The 16,633-nt window shown below is 49.0% G+C and overlaps 1 protein-coding gene across 1 annotated transcript; it reads right to left on the bottom strand.

Moving 5' to 3' along the window:
- Positions 1 to 1,913: 1,913 nt before the first annotated feature.
- HDHD5 (haloacid dehalogenase like hydrolase domain containing 5) lies at positions 1,914 to 11,853 on the bottom strand. Its single transcript, XM_067306949.1, has 9 exons — positions 11,767 to 11,853; positions 11,399 to 11,599; positions 10,335 to 10,447; positions 8,757 to 8,850; positions 8,229 to 8,262; positions 7,582 to 7,756; positions 7,096 to 7,284; positions 6,098 to 6,478; positions 1,914 to 2,909 (listed from the first exon to the last, which is right to left on the bottom strand). The coding sequence occupies exons 1-8, from the start codon at positions 11,851 to 11,853 to the stop codon at positions 6,109 to 6,111; spliced, it is 1,263 nt and encodes a 420-aa protein (XP_067163050.1). The 3' UTR covers positions 1,914 to 2,909; positions 6,098 to 6,108.
- Between the last annotated feature and the right edge of the window lie 4,780 nt (positions 11,854 to 16,633).

Here is a 16,633-nt window from a genome sequence, read left to right as displayed (position 1 = left end):
AACAAAATAATGACTCTATTTCTTGGGAGGGGAAAAAAAAAAGAGAGAGACAAAAATATGCCTGAAAAAAAGACCAGAAGCTAAAACCCTAATTATACCCTGCAGTAAGCTGTCAGAAACTGGCAGCAGTGGGAGGGAGGGAGAAGAAGAGGCAAAGCTGATTTCAGTGAGTTTGAATTAGTGTAATCTGCTCTAACCATACTTAAAATGCATTTTGTGTGGGATGGGAAGGCTCTGGGATTCTTTGACACACATTTTGCACCACAGTTATTTAATCTATTCAAATGTCCAGGGTGGAAGTTACAAACAGGTGTAGAGCAGTCTCACCTGGCCAGCACCAAAATTCAAAGATGCCTCAGTGTGTTCACCTCTGAGTGCAAAGTCTTTGTAACTAAACTGCTGATTGAGCACCCTGATTTTGGGAATATAGGTATTCTTCAAAAGGATATTAAAGTGCTTAACAACCTATTACTTATAAACTTCAGTTCAAAGAGCTGATACTGGTGTAAAATGCAGAGATATTTTTTTTTCATGCTTGTTGTAGTGGGGCAGGGGTTTGGGGAGTGTGGAGGCTTTAGAGGTTGTTCTTTGTATTTTGTGCTTATTCAGCCTTGGCACATAGTGTGTATTGGAACTGACCTTAGATTGAGAAGAAAATGAAAATAAAAGATCTTAGTAGTTGAACTGACTGAAAGGAAAAAGAAGCAATTTTTTATAGTGAACTAGAGAGAAAAATGTTCTTGTGATGCAACAGTTTGGCTCTTAGTTTTGGTCCTGCTTGTGTAGGTTTATGAAGTGTTCCAGACTGGTTCCATAAAGGTCTTAAGTGCGTAATTTTCACCATATTGTCCCTGTGGGTGCATAAATCCATAAGGACTTGTGCCTTTATAATTGATGCTAGCTACATTCAGCAGAGGAAGGGTTTGGGCATGCCCCTGAAGTGCCCACATCGGTACCAGCGGTGAGCAGATAACTGCTTAGCTTGAGTTCGAGACCCATCATCATCTACAGACTAAGCATTTTTCAGCATTTACTCTGGTAGGCGTTCCCCCAGCACTCACCTGGGAGCAGCCCCTCAGCCCCACTTGCCCAGGGCTCTTGGTCCCTCTTGTTTAAGCTGTTCCTTCATCAGTGTTTCATTACACTCTTCGTGTTGGTTAAGGATTTCTGTGTGGCTCTAGCTTCAATGCAAGTGAAATATTGCACACTGGCTGTTTTTAGGTCATTGAAGCTGAAGACTTTCACCTGGTAGGATCTCAAATCTTTCATTTGCTGAAGTCAGTGGAAGCTCTTGGCTCTAATGTGAGAGTTTCTGTCAGTTAGTATCTGTCTCTGTAACTTCACTCACATTTTCCAAAAGGTAACAGAGCATGGCTCCTGACAGACAAGTTGGGTTTCTTTTATGATCACAGGCGGTTTTACACAGCAGCGAGTAAGCTAATGGTAAGGAGGGTTTTCATATACCCTTAGGCTTGTTCTGTCTGCAATAGCAGGTTAAATTGGTGGTATCTAGTTTGTGGCTTCCCCACACTGTAGAAGTAGTCATTACAAAAAACCGCTTATGCAAGGTCACAACTAAATGCCTTCCCTGAAAGTGTATTACATACAAGTGGCATCCCCAAACTAGTCTTGACTGTGAATAGTCAGCAAGGACATCGTAGTTTGATATGTCAGTTTTTTCCTCTACAAAGGGGGAATGGTCAAAGTTACATTTATCTCACTTGCGTAGAGCAGATACAGAGCTTAGAGGGAATGACAGTTCAGCCCATCAAAAGAATCGCCGGAGGGGTACCTTTCAGGGTGGTTCCCTCAATAAAATCTGAGAATGGCTTCATGAACAGAACAAAAGACAGAATTTGTCCTGGTTATCTTCTAGGACAAAGGCATGAAAAAGGCCAGGACAATACTCGTGATATGTACACACAGCATGTTAAAATTTATTTTACAGAAACCCTCTTTTTTTTTTCTTTTGTTTTTTTTTTATATATATGTGCTAGTTCAAAGGAGCAGCTGTGGAATCGGGTTGAACTTAATATGAAAGCTAAAACCATCACAGCTTGTGATTTCTCTGCACAATACATAATCACTGCTACAGTGCACAAGATATAATCTGAAACCCAAATTACCCATTTATTGGAGAAAAAAGACACACCAGCACAAGGATTGGAAGAAAGGGCTCAGTAGTGTTATGTCACTCCCTGAATGCCAGGCTAGTAGTTGCTTGTGTCCTGTGAAATAAGTGAATCATCCTCTCTGGACACCCTTTTCAAAACCTTATTGCAAGACATAAAAGCTCTGCTTCAGGTCCAAAATAACTTATATCCATCCTCCAGTTCCTCTGGGCTGTTCTCAGTTGCCTCACCTCACCACTTACTCCCTTAGGGCTTGACCAAAACCCATTCATCTGTGGCAGGTAGAGCTGTTAGGTCTTCATAATGTTTGTTGCAACAGGGCAGTGTACCATATATAAATGTTACAGGATTAGATTGGCAAGTGAAGTCCCCTCTCTTGTTCACTATGTTCAGTAATCTGCACAGAAGTATGCTTGCTGGAAAACAGAGAAATATGGTATCTAAAATACCACATCTGTGTAATAGGTGAGGCAAAGGAAAGGTTATGTTCCAGCCTCACTTAAAGCTAATCCCAGGAAACACAGCAAGTAAAAGGACTTCACTGAATTCTAGTGTTAACAGGCACCCATAAATGAAATGCAGATAGGCTGGCAGCCTGCACAGTGCTCTACCACAAAATCCATGGAACAGAAATCTGGCAAGTGCCTCTCACTGCAGAAATCTTCTATAACCAGGTCAGTATCAGACAGCAGCTGGAGATCTCAAATTCCTACTCCATTCACTGTGCCCACGCAGTTTCTGGGAAGTGACTCAGACTAAGCGCACCATTTCAAGGAGCTGAGGGGGGAAGAGGGACAAGTTCTCCATGTTGCTCAGACCAAGGGCAGCCCATCTGACTTACCAGTGCAGACCAACAAGCAGAGCCCCAAAAGCAGCATTACTTGGCAAAAATAGGGGAAAGGATAGGAAATTCTTCTAGCTTTCTTCTCCCCTCTCCCCAGTTTCTACTCAAAAGTGAAGCTTCTTTAATCACTAAAGCTCCTCCCATGCGTTTTAAAGACTCCCAGAGCACTGCTTCAACACTAACATGCTAAAAAAAACCCCAAAACTGGAGCTAAAAGTAGGTTTGGAATCCAAAGCAGATTCACGTCAGTCGGTTCATCTCCACTGCTATTCTAGAGATGGAGGTGCCTGGCTCGTTCTCTGTGCAAATGCAAAACTGTTCCCTTTGTGGAGGAGGCCCTATCGCCTTCTTGGTACCTACCTTGCTTCTGGCTGAGGTGGGCTGTGCACGTTGATATGAAATTACAAAACCACCTGTGATTTCTCAAAATTCCTCTGCATGTTCCTTCCACAAAGCTACGACCGTTATCGGAAATGGCAGCCAGAGTACTTGACTCCACTCGGGAGAGCTGGTTCGATAGCACTGCAGCCCCCAGGGAACATTGTTTCAGCAGCACCCTGTCTGTGAGCAACTGGCACCATGATCTTAACACATCACAAGAAAGAGCTCTACCAAAGGCAACTGCACACACAGATGCACAAACCTTAGTATTTCTGCAGATAAGTACCTACCAAATGGAAGGCATGGCTAGGAGTAATCACCAGCAGTCAGGCCTGTGGCCTATGGCCTAGAAGACAGTTTCCAGTTAATCCTAAATCACCAGCTAATCACCAAAGCTAGCAGATATTGCTCAGAAAGGGAGCATTCCTCTTCCTGCTGCTGGTTGTCACCTGTGGAAGTGAGGTTGAGAGACACCAGAGCGAGTCTAAGAATAAATGGGATTTGGGGCTCCAGTATCAGGCCTTGCACACTGGGTCTACAGCACGCTTGTGACTTCAGAGACGCTTTGAAAGCTAAAAGACCTTCCCTGTGTTATACGCCAAGTCAATCCCTGTACTTATTCTTCTGGGAACTGGAGACGAGCCTTTGTTTTGTACAAGTAGGTTAAACAATCATTTTGTTTTCTCTCCAGCAAAAGGCAAAGGATTAAAATTTAAGATTGTGTTTCTCACATCACAGCTGCTCTTAGAAGCAGCCAAGTGATTCTTGTCCTGATGAGACAAAGGAGAACCCCAGCTAGTGCTAAGAGAGGAAGAGGCTGCTTCCCATTACAGATTTCACAGGAGGGAATTCACCCAGAGGTATTTTTCTGCTCCTATTTGGAATATAAGGTATAGAGAAAAACTTGCCTTGTTAGAGAGCAGAGAGAAGGACCTCTTTGCCTGGGTCACTGACAGAGCACCCAGCCCCCTCAGGACACAGAGCCTGGCATAATGTAACCAAAGAGCCCACTCCACAGCGTGACCTTCCTAGCAGGATACAGCAGTATCGGAAAAGGAACACAGAGAGCTGCTGACGCAGAATGTCAGTGCACGTGGATGCTGAGATTTTAATTGCGAACACCACAGATTTCTGCGCAGAATATCTTTTTTGTACCCTGTATATGGAGCTGCCTGGTAAAATGGGAAGGAGGGAAATGGAGGCACCTCGGACCTAATTCTAATCTCTATGTGGGGCGAGTTGAGCATAACTAGTAACATAATTCAGTGTGGTGGCGCCAAAGGCTTTCTGTTGTTTATGCAGACTGACTTGTACTTCTAAAATCATGATGCTTGTCTACAATTAAGAAATCCCTTCCTGAGCCAATCTTTCATATAGAGATCCTCAAGTAATGTTTACTTAACCTTTTTGGACTGTCTAAATGAACTTTCTCTGACTAGGCAGGGCTAGGGAAACAGAGGCAATGGAAGGAGTATGCTGTTAGGGGTACGGAAATATTCCTGGGCAGCAAGGTCCCAGCAGCTAATGAAAGTTAGGGGGACTCCACCTCTACACTGCAGGAAGGGGAGGGAACGGGGACCCTATCAGGGAACATATCAGACCATATGGGATATCCCTGAGAGGCAAACCACACTGGGGAGAGAGGAAAGAAGGAAGCAAAGGACAGAATGATTTGTGTTCTTAAAGATCAAGACTGGGGGTTTGGGGCTTGGGTACCATCCTGGCTCTTTCAACCCCTACATGCAAGGAAGGAGCAAAGAAGGGCTGTGACTTGTACTAGCTGGCCTCCTTCTCAGGGGCCCCTCCATGGAAGCTGTGCCAGGTGGAGCAGGGGGCTGCCCCTTGCAACAGTTGGGGCCAGGCTGGGTGTAGAAACAGCCTCTTGCTGCAATACTGAGTTCTAGGCAACGACACCTCTGGAAATTCAGACACCGAGGTGTTTCCCTCTGCTACTAAGAGCCAGCTGCTGGCTCCTAAGGCTGACTGCAAAAGGCAGAAGTATTCACAGAATGCTAAATAGTGGGAACGGAATAATACAACTTTTCCCTTGGCCCTGCAGCAAGCTGCTCTGGCAACTGCAGCTTCCTTTGGGGGGCCCTGCCCCTCCCTAACTGCTGGAGGGCTGCAAAATGGGACTTTGTTTCAGACTGACAGTGACGCAGTGGCGAATCCCCAAGCAAGCAGGATTTGTTAAAGTCCATAGGCACTTATTCATTATAAGGAGACTGTTAAGAGTTAAAGCTTTCCCTTGGCAGAGTGTCACCACAGCAGAGCTTCTGGGCTGCTCACATCACAAATTGGACGAATGGTACGTTGTACGGATGGTATGTTGGCTGATGGTGGCTCTTTGCACAGGGAAGAGCTTCATCCTCAAATACATTGCAAAGAGGAGAGCAGGCTCGCCTGATCCCTTTGCACAAAGGGTGGAAGAGAAAGAACTCTGATGGCAGAACAAAACTGGGACTGCTGGGACAGGCCTTCTTGTTATGTCTCATAAACCTCTTAATTTCCATTATGGTTCAATTTGTGATTGTAGCAACGTAAGTTCACAGTTGAAAGCCTGCTGGTGGCTGTCAGGTTTGCAGAAGACTATCAGTACAAACAAGGGGTGTTTAGTGTTGAGACAAGGAGTTTTCTTTCATGTTGGCTAGACTAGAAGATCACCCCAGGTCTCTCCCTGTTCTCTCCCTCTCCCCTTTCCACTACACGAAACCCCTGACTGTAGATCTTTGCAGCACACCTGTCTCAATCCTAGTTCCAGTTTTCCTTCTTGAAAGCAAGCTGCACAGCGTCATTCACATCCTGCACTACGTAAGATGCCTCCACCAGGCTGGGGTCAAAGCAGAAATCCCGATGCCCGTGGAACGCAGTCTCTGTCACGCATTCCTCTGGATTACTGGGAACATCTGCATTGTGGCGGTAGACCCCAGTGCAGACCAGAATCGACTCGCAGCCCTCCATTGAAATGTTGCAGTCCTTCCTTTGCACGAGCTGGTCCTCAGTTTGGGGACTAGCTGCGAGTGGGCTCCTCTTCACCCCAGCCTGGACCTGGTTCTGGTGAGCTGACTTGAGGTAGCTGTTGTAGAGGTTTGCCCCATAGATATCGGACATGGGATTATCCCTAGATAAGGCCACAGTATGAAACAGAAATGAGAAACTAACCCATACATCAAGTTCTGGCTCTGGCAGACTGGGATTAAGGCAGCCCTGAGAGAGGAAGGGGCACAAGACACTTGCTAACATCAAGAGTATCCCCCAGATTGGGCAAATGAGTCCACTTACTCATATAGGTGGACATGTAGGACACAGTGATGTGTCCTGTTCAGCTGTGGTGAAGGCCACATGCTTCACAAATACCTTTTCTCAAAGGGAAAAAGATACACCCAAAGCACTCATAGCAGGTTCTGCCATTACTGTAATGTAAGCCCTATGACCCCAGACTGTTTAGCCAAATGGGCTAATGGTACTACATCTGAGTCTTCTATCTTTTTCTTTAATCCAGTTATGTTACATGCATTCTGCATCCTGCAGTAAGAGCTTTCCTTGGCTGACAGTGCCCTTCAAATTATTAGAAGTGTAGGGTGCAAAAATCTAGCAACCCTTTGCTCTAAGACAGGAGACACCAGCAGTGACTTGGGGATTTTGGTGCTCATTTTAGAAATCCCCATAAAAAACTTTACTTAAAAGAAACTAGGATGCAGCTCCCTAAGGAAGCAAGCAGGAAAAATGGTCTCTTACCCAATTGCATAGAGGCGTCGGATGGGAGACTTCCAGCCTTGTTTCTCAGCCTGCTGTTTTATCAGGTACTCAGCATAGCGGTAGGTGACTGTGCTGGGTTTGCCAATCAAGGCCTCGTACCTCAGCTCACGGCCTGTCACCTTCTTGTAGATGTTCTCCAAGCAGAGAAGGAAAGTGCCATGGCCAAACCTGCTCCAGAAAGTAGGTCATCAGTGCCCCCACTCATGCCGCTTGCATGCCATCCGCTGTAACCAGGTTACCGCCTGGTTTGGACACAGTATCTACCCACAAACACCTACACAGGCAGTGATTTGGCTTTTGTTTCTTGAAAGTTTTAGTCTTTGTTTCTCATTCAGTTTCAATGTCTCTGCCGCTAACAATGCCATACTGTCAGACTCTAAAACTAAAGAAATGTACTGTGTAAGAAAAGATCTGCAGGAGAGCTGTATGAGCTAGGCTAAAATAAATACCGGACATGCTTTTCACCTGGGCATCTTGGCTTCTGCCATCCACAGAAGATCCATGTTGCAGGCGAGAACAGGCAGATGAGGGTATGGTATATCTTCCAGCTCTGCCCCAGGGTTCCCATTGCTCAAGAGTACATCAATAATAAGTTGCAGACTTGTCTCCCACCTGACCGGCTCCCCAAACAGAATCACCCCTGAAACATTTCAAGAGATGCTTGGAAACTCACAGCATGCAAGTACAGGACCTACTAGCAAAAGCTTAATGTCTGCCATACTGCACATTTTTCCAGAAGAAATAAACCAGCCATCCAGAAGGAATAAAAGAGCCATCCACCCTTCAGTTTGTTCCCTCTGCTGGGATGCCCTGGCTAATACTGCTACAATCAGAGTACAGCCAGTACCAGGGCTCCAGTCTGCATAGCACTGCGCTGCGTTCACCGCTGCTTCCAGGTGCTGGAGTGCGGTACAGAGAGAAGTTGGCTTCACTCTTATCAGCTTGTGCTTCATGCTGTGCAAGTGCAGCTAGACTGCCTCCAGACTGTATCCTCTCAATAAGCTGCCTGTGGATACTGATGAGCTGACAGCACATCATTAGCTCCCCTCCCAGCTGGCTGGCCTGACTTATTTCTGCTTGCTGTTCACATGTAAACAAAGGCGACTGCTTACCTTCTATAGTGGGGAAGTCAGTGGTTGGAGGAGGCTGCCAGAAAAAAATAGAAGGCTGGGTTAGTAATGCAAAAGCTAATGCCCTCTTCAAATAGAAATAAAAATGCTTCCTCTGAAACTGCCAGGGCTGATCCATAAAGAGGCAGGGCAAAGCCCCTGTCAAGCCACCTTGAATCCCCCAAAAATATTTATTTACCCTCCACCCTCTAGATTGGATTTCACAGATCCTGCATTCCTGTCTCTCAGACTTGGAGAGGTCAACCAAACTGTCTTGCCAGTCACTGCAAGGAATAGCAATGAAACACAGCCATGGCATGAGGGAGAAAGAAGGGGGCAAAGTTACTGCCCTTTCAGCAGGAGCCAACACTGGAAAGCACAGAGAGATGCAGGCTGCTCAGTACCAATCCCAGGCTCTCACCAGAGAAGGTCACCAGCAGCCAGCTGGTCTGTGCCCTTGCAGCTTCTCCCCCCATGCTATAAGCTGTAACACAGCAGACCACCCATTCTACTGATGTATCAGGAAATTACCAGCTCCTTTGGCCTCCGGCTTTGATCCACCATGTCCAATAGGGGAAACGCCTTCCTCAGTGCCTCTATGGTAACAACATGCTTGAACCCCAAGCTATTTCAGATCATCAAGGGAAGATATGGAGACTTTTTTTTAAAAAAAAGTAACTTGCAAAGGCATCTACAGGGTTAAGAAACACAAGTCCTAGTAGCAGAGCTGTTACTTACACCTGGTAATTGGTTAACTTCATTGCTTTCAGTCAAATTGTATATTGTGCATCAACCTAAAGGTGGTCCTAAAGGTTGAAAAGACTGGGGGGATTTACTTTGTCATTAGCAGCCCGTGGTGGTAGGTCAAGAGAAGAGATTGCTCCAGGGCAGAAAGGATGTGCTTTGGGAGACCTTTAAGAGCAGGATTCGTGTATTGGGGCAGTGCAGGGCGCTGGCCAGGCTTCTGGATTGAAGTAGAATCAGTGAAGCTCTGAATCAGCTTAGCTGGGGACGAGAAAACGGTGCATGCTGATAAACCTAGGCAAGGAAAGGCTAAGTTGCATTTGCTTGCAGAACACCTTGCCATTAGCTTCCTCTGCTTGCTCTGGGGAAAGGTAGGAACAGGACAAGATTTTGTACCAAAGGCATTCAAATGAAAGTACAAGGTTTGACTCTGTGTGGGTGTCTGTGTGTATGTGCACATACACAAGGGGAGGGTCTATTGTTCTGACTGTTTCCCTGTTCATACTGCTCTCTGCCAGACCCATTAAGCCCACTCAAAGATGCTGTTGGAAAGACAGAACAGTGACCCAAGTCCACAGCTTCATAGAAGCTAAGTGAACAGCAACAGGTTTGGATGAGGTCCTCTTTACAGAGCTAACCCTGGCATATAACTTCAAAGGCCCTGGAAAAGGGAATGGTACTGTGAACATGAGGAGAAGCTGGCCATGGCACTTCAGTGATGAAGCTGACAGGCTGAAATGGTGAGCAGATAGGACAGGATGTCACAAACAGTGCAGCTGCTTCTTCCTGCTTGCAGAAGCAGACTATGCCAGACCTGCTATGCCCTCTGCCCAACAAGGCAATATGCATGTGGGATTCTCTTTTAAACCACAGCCCTGCACTTTGGCACTCTGGCTTTATAGATATTTGAGTTGCTTAAAATGCTATCACGTTCCTGGGAGAAATCTTAATTGTGGAGGGTTGGGTGCGATCTGTAATTTAGTTTGCCATCAAAGACTGGGTAGGAGCATAATACTATCCCAAAAGAGAAGAGATTCAAAGCCTGTAGGGTCCTCTCAGTGAGATCCCACCAGGAAGAACAGCAGTGCAGCTCACAGAAGAGCTAATCAATGTGAGAAGTGAAAGGCAGGCCAAGGAAAGCCAGAAGGTGACTAAGATAGAGGTAAATGACGAGTGCCTGAATTTGAGTCTCTCCATAAGGGTCCCTCCCATAAGATAAGAACAGTGGCCTTCCTGTTTCCTTGCCCTCCTGCAAGCTGACTGAGCAAATGCTCCGGGTACAGGCAGGGTTGGAACAGCAGCGTTTAGTTGGGAGGCTACAGTGGGAAGAGCAGACAGCTGCGAGGCAAGTGCAGCAAAGGATACTTTTGGGCATTCTCCTCCACGGGCCCCTGCCCTGCCACCAGCACGCACTTCTGGTGGAACTGACTGAAGAGTCGCAGGGGGCTGTGGGACAGGATCACCTGCTCTGGAGACACCTGCAGAAGGGAGGAAAGGTGCTTGGGTAAAAAATATGGAAGATTTGCCCCTTCTCCGTGCAGTGTTCAGCAGTCAGGCCACTTCCCTTTCCCCATGCTGCTGCCTTCCTCCGCCCATCCCTGCTGTCCTTGTCAATTAACAGGTCATGCCAAGGCAGAGCCAGTCATTTTGTGTGACCTGCCACAGACGCAGCTCCAGCTGGTTGAGCCACACAGAGACATTCAGACTGCATCTGAACAGGATTCTCTGCTTCGCTCAGTGGTGCTCCCACACAGGTCCTGACGGGATCAAGGGCAGAACAAGGCAGGGCCTCCTACCCCCATGTGCTCCTGCTAGAGCCATCCAACACTGTCTTTCCATAGCCCCCTTGTTGGGCTAAGCTGGCCTAACAATATATACAGGATTTTTTTTATTTAGCTCAGAGGAACACATTTATATTTCCCATCCCTAGCGGACCCCGGCTCAGAAAGCAAAGCCAGCTTCTTTTGACAGAAGTTTCAAATCCGTTTGCACTATGAAGGTCAAAGTTTCCCCGCCCTTAACCCCTCCCCAGAAAGCTGTGCTGGGAAGGCTCCCTCCTCTTGGTGCTCCTGTTTCAAAGTACAGATGTGTGCACTCAAATCCAAGTAGGGGCAAGGGGCTGCAAAAAAGCAGTTTCTCGATGACTTGGACTCATTTCATCCTAGCGTAAGAGCTTCCTCCTCCTCCTCCCCATGGGAAAGCCCCGCGTGGGCACCACTGGGCGACCGCCTGGCTGCCGGACGCAGCCACTCGACGCCCGGCCCCGCGCTGGGACGGGGCACGAAACGGCCGTGCGGATGGCGCGAGCAGCGCGCGAGCTGTGCTGCTGCGCTTGCCGGAGCCGGGAAGGCTTCTGCCTCCGTCTCCCCGCGCTCGGGGCGACCCCGGCCTAGGGGGGCAGGCGGGCGGGCGCGAGGCCGGGCGGTTACCTGCAGCCCCAGGGCCCGGGACAGCTCTTCGGCCTTGGCCTTCCTCAGGCAGTTGCCGGCGTTGGTGAGGAAGACGACGGGCACGCGGAGCCGCCCGCGGGCGTCGGAGAGGGCGCGGAAGGCGTCGCGGGCGGCGGGGATCACCTGGCTGCCCCGCACCAGCACCCCGTCGATGTCGAAGAGGAAGCCGAAGGCCGGCGGCTGCGGGGCGAGCGGAGGGCACGGTCACCGCGGCCCAGCAGTCCCCTCCCCTCCCCCCGCCCCGCCACCCCCCCGGTCACCCCCACCGGGACGAGCCCGGGCCGCGGCGCCCTTGCAGCGCCGCGGCGAAGGACGCGGCCCGGCCCGGCCCGGCCCCCGGCGCTCACCCGGCCCCCGCCGCAGCCCCCGCGGGCGGGCGGCGCCGCGCCGCGCAGCGCCCCGCGCCCGGCCCGCAGGCAGCCGCGCAGCGCCATGCCGCGCCGCCTGCCCGCCCTGCCTCCTGCCCGCCCGCGGCGCGGCGGCGGGGCACGCCGGGGCTCGTAGTTCCCGGACTACAACTCCCAGGGACGCGGGGCGGGACCCGGAGCCGGGGGCGGGCGGTGGCGCTACCTGCGCCATGGCGCCGCCTCCGGCCGCCCCGCGCGTCACAGCGCGGCGCCGCCCGTTGCCATGGCCCGCGGCGGCCGCCGACCGGTTCGCGCCGCTCCGGTCCGGTCAGTTACAGCCGGTCCTGCGGCAGGCGGCTGCCTCGCCGGGGTGCCTGGCCCCGCGTTTGGGGTACCTGCCTGCGGTGGGGCTGTGGATTTGGGGGGAGATTGGGGCACCACAAAGGGGGGGGGGGAACGTGGCCTTCACATGGGGCCATTTTGTCTACTCTGTGGTCATCTGTGGGCCTCGAGCCCTAGCAAGCTGCTTTACGTGCTTTACGTGCTTTACGATGCCCACGTCCGTAACGGCTCTTCCCCTCCTTTCAACAGCAAATAAGACATTGACGCCCTAGAGATACACCAGCCAGTGCTTGAAATTCAGGAAGCAGTTGGTTTGTGCGTCAGGGCGCAGCACAGAGGGAAGGATGCCGATACTTATGTGTTTTGTAACAATTTACTCCAAGATGGTCTTTTGGGGTGCTCAAACGCTTTCTTTAAACCCTATCTTCATCTCCTTTAAATACACTTCCAAAGTTTTTACTGTGCTGTTTCAGAGAAAAATCTTGAGATTTTGGTAAAGCTGGGAGGCAAGCTGAAGATGGCGAGTGATTACAGAAGCCGGTGTCCATGTTGAAGAAGAGCAGTGAGGCTGGCAGGATTTGATGTGATGGAGGAAAATGAAGCGCTCAAGGGAAACAGATACCAACAGCCCCTGCTAGAGGAAAGCCGTGCAGGATCACTAATGAGGAAAGATTAAGGCTGGAAGAGAGCTCGAGGCTTAGACCCCTCCAAATCAATTATACAGGCCCTTACAGAGGTTTAATTAACCATTTCCCAAAACACACCAGTGGTGGGGGACTCACAGTTTCATTAGTGAACCTATTCCAGTGCCGCATGGCCCTCAGAGGTTTTACATCTCAGGATATAGCCTTGTTTCGATCTAAGGTTATGACAATTTATCCTTCTTGCAGTGGACATTCAAAGGATCTTCACAGCAGTTTTTTACATGTATGCAAACTCCTGCCATGCCTTCACTCAGTTTTTTTCTATACAAACCCAAGTCTTTTATCCTACAGATCACTATGTTTTCTAAAACTCTGATCATTATTCTTGCTCTCTGATGCACTCTGTCCCAGTGGTTCCCTCTTTCTTGAGGTGAGGCACAGAAATCTTGATACTGAATTTTGCCGAGGTTTTTCTAGTGCTAAATAGAGCTAAAGGTTTGCTTAACGTCCATAGAGAGGAAACGGTGTTTGTTTGCTTTCTGAATAGGCTTACCATCTCCTCACTTCCATGATAAGGACAGGTTTGGCACATATGACTCAGGCGCCCCAGTGTGATTGTTTGCTTTTAGGTTGTTGTTCTGTGAACTCCAATATTTATTCATTTTTGACACACTTTAACTCCCAGAGACCTTTCTGCGGAGCTATTACAGCATCAGCAACAAAAAGTTTTATGTTTGTATAGTTGGTTATTCCTCCTTAAGGGCCCCTACCCTTACTGAATTACTTACCGTTTGTTTTACATCATTTCTACAGCATGCCAAGATCACTTTTATTTCTTAGAAATGTTTGCAGCTCCTCTTGCTCTGGCAAAATTGACGCTGGCCTTGGAGATGCTACTCAAAGTATTCAGTCTCAGCAGCCTCAGCAGCAGGCTGTTGTGGAATCGGGCTTGAAACCTTCTTCCAGTAGCACAACTGAGCCAATTACAGCTACTCTTAAATACACCTTCTTAGCTAGTTACACACCCACTTACAGACTAGGGACTTCCATCTAGAAGACCTTGTTTCCCTTGGCTGCTGAAGAAAAATACAGTCAAAGAGAGAACCAAAGACTTTCTAAAATTAAAAACAAACAAAAAAAACCCTCAAATGTTTCTCAATTATCCACCAAGCTGATTGTTTCTGGCAGAGGGAAAAAAAAAAAAAAAGATAAATGTACTGTAATTTACTCTGATTACGGCTAGGAGGGATTCATCACTTTTTAATGATACGACCACTTGCAGGTTAGATTAGTTGTTTTGGTTACTTGTGTCAGCATCTGTCGGTCATTGAAATTAGGCTGCCCAAACTGTATGTCTGGGGTCCGTCATTCCCTTCTTATTAACTGTAAACGCACTTTTGCCCTTTCCCGGGTTCTGAGACTTGCAGAAAGCTCTGGGAGAGACCTAGCCAGTTCCCTGACATAGGGTGAATTTCATCAGCCCAAGCTGATTTAAAAAACATTTTGTGTATCTAAACATCCTTGAGCTTTTTTTTTTTTCCTCCTGGTGCTTTTTCTCCCCCATTATAGCCAGAGGTCTTATGCATTCATTGCTGGTGCTGCACAAATTTAAGACTGAAGCAGAAGCAGGCTTTCCCCTTGCCCTGGACCAGTGGACCAGCTGTTTTTTTTCACCTGTTTTTGGTACTAACGAGCTTCAAAGGAGGCACAAGCCGCCGGCAGGCGGCGGCGGCGGCGGGGGGCGCCGCGGCCGGGCGCGGGGTGCGCAGCCGGCGCGGGCCGCCAGGGGGCGCCGCTGCTCCACGGCGCCGCTGCGCGGGGCTGCGCGGGGGCGGCTGCCTGCCCAGCCGGGGCGCGGGCCCCCCGGGAGGAGAAAGAGCGAGGGAGGCGGTGTCCTTCTGCTTTGGGACCTGGAGCGATAACGAGTCAGCTGCTAACCAGCCTCCCCCCCCGGGGTGAGATGGGGGTCCCTGCAAATTCAGTTTGCCCCCTCTGGAGCATTTCCCTCTCGTGAATCAGCCGCAGAAGAAAACATTGGCGCCTGTGACAGTGCTGTCCAGGCTTGCAGACCTCTGATGCAGCCAGCACAGGGAGCGAAGGTCCAGGCTCAGAAGGGGATTTGGTGCCCCTCATTCCTCAGACACCACTGAGCAAGGGTGGAGAGGGGAGCCGTGTTTCCGGCTGGGGTACCCGCCTTTGAGGGCGCATGTGCCCCAACCAGTCCTCACGAGCGTTCCCAGGAGGCTGGCAAAGATGCTGTATTTATTTTTACAAGGAAGGTTGTCCGACAGCCTGAAGCATTTATTTTTAAACCACCGCAGAGGGAGTTTGCCAGCAGCCGGACGCAGGCTGAGCCTGGCATGCACAGCAGGGCCCGACAGCAGCATGGCTGCCAGGCACTGCTCCTTACAGCTCCTGCTTTGGCTGCTGAAATCTGGTCCTCCCAGGACCAGCAGTCATAGACTTGAGCCCTCTCATTGCTGTGCTAAACCTCTGGTGGCATAATTTTCCCTTGAAGAGTTGAGACTTTCTTGCAAACTCTGCTAGGAGCTTCTTGTTTTGCATGTTATAGATGGGCCTTACGATTTCTTCTACGTGCACATCTGGTAATAGCCATATCCCGTAATGCCCCCAGTGCACCAGAGACCTTTGTTTGGCCCCTCTTACACCAGCCCGCAGGAGACTCTTCTTCCTCCATTTATACAGTACTTGAATGCTTTTTTCCCTCCTTTCATAGCTGGCTTTAAACACAAGCAAAGCAGGCAGTTGCCCGTAGCCTTCTCCTGTGGGTTCCTATGTAAACTTTGCAGCTGTGTTTTTCCCTGGACTCTTAGCCCTGTCATCACCCCCACTTCTTGACCTTCTAACATCCCCCTCAAAAGCAGCAATACCTTCAGTCTCATTTCTTACCAGAGAGGCTCTACTGGCCTGTACCACCCCTTCCCCCTCTGGTTTCTCTCTTCTCTTTCTCTGCTGCAACTTGCTCATGGAATGATGGACAAGCCAAAGGTTGAGAAAATACAGTAAAATGCCTTTCTTATCCTGTGATGACCAAGGGGGAGGACACAGCCTGATAAAAATGACAAGCCAGTAGAATTGAGAGCCAGACCCTTCACCTGCCTGTCCCTCCCTCAGTGGACAAGAAACACTTGATCCACTTGCCATGATTGCAACTGCTGCAAGGCTGTAAAGAAAAGAATTATGTACTTGGCCAATTAGAGCTACACATTTCTGGCCAAAGAAATGTCCTTCCTCTACCTGTGAAGAAACTAATTCAGAGACTTATAGGACAAAAACCTGAAGCAGGCTGAGCAGTGGGAACTAATGGAAAATAGCTCTACAGCCCTGTGTTTTATGGCCAGATAGATGGCTTTGCTTAGGATCTGGCATCTGCTTAGTCCCACTGTTGTGATGGAGGCTCATGTGAAGTTTAGATCCAGCTGCTCATTTGGACCTACCTCTTCAACCAACTATTTTACTTCTCTCCCTGCTTTTATTGGCATGATTTTTGACAGCAACCACTAGTGCTGGGTCAGCCATTTCCAGCAGTGAGTCACTCCCAGCCATTGAGTGACTGGGAGGAACATTTCATTTATTAAAGTGCCCCAAAGGCAGTCTAAGCTGCTGTGCAACAAAACAGCAATAGATTTGTGACATGGTGTGCTACTAACAAAGCTCTATCCACGTCCCCTTTAAACAAATCGAACCTGAAGAGACCACAGGAAGAGACTGATAAGGGAAATAACAGGTATAGGACTTGCTCTATCCATACGACTGCTTGAAATAAGTGGCACAGAAACTACCGTGGATTTTCTACTCTCCTTTCTCACTCCTGAGACTGGATCAATAGTGAAGGCGGGCTGTTTTGGCCCCATTAGCTC

The sequence above is a fragment of the Apteryx mantelli genome, chromosome 1 (genome assembly GCF_036417845.1).
Source record: "Apteryx mantelli isolate bAptMan1 chromosome 1, bAptMan1.hap1, whole genome shotgun sequence".
NCBI classification, from domain to species: Eukaryota; Metazoa; Chordata; class Aves; order Apterygiformes; family Apterygidae; genus Apteryx; species Apteryx mantelli.
This window is presented reverse-complemented; position numbering and strand designations above follow the sequence as displayed.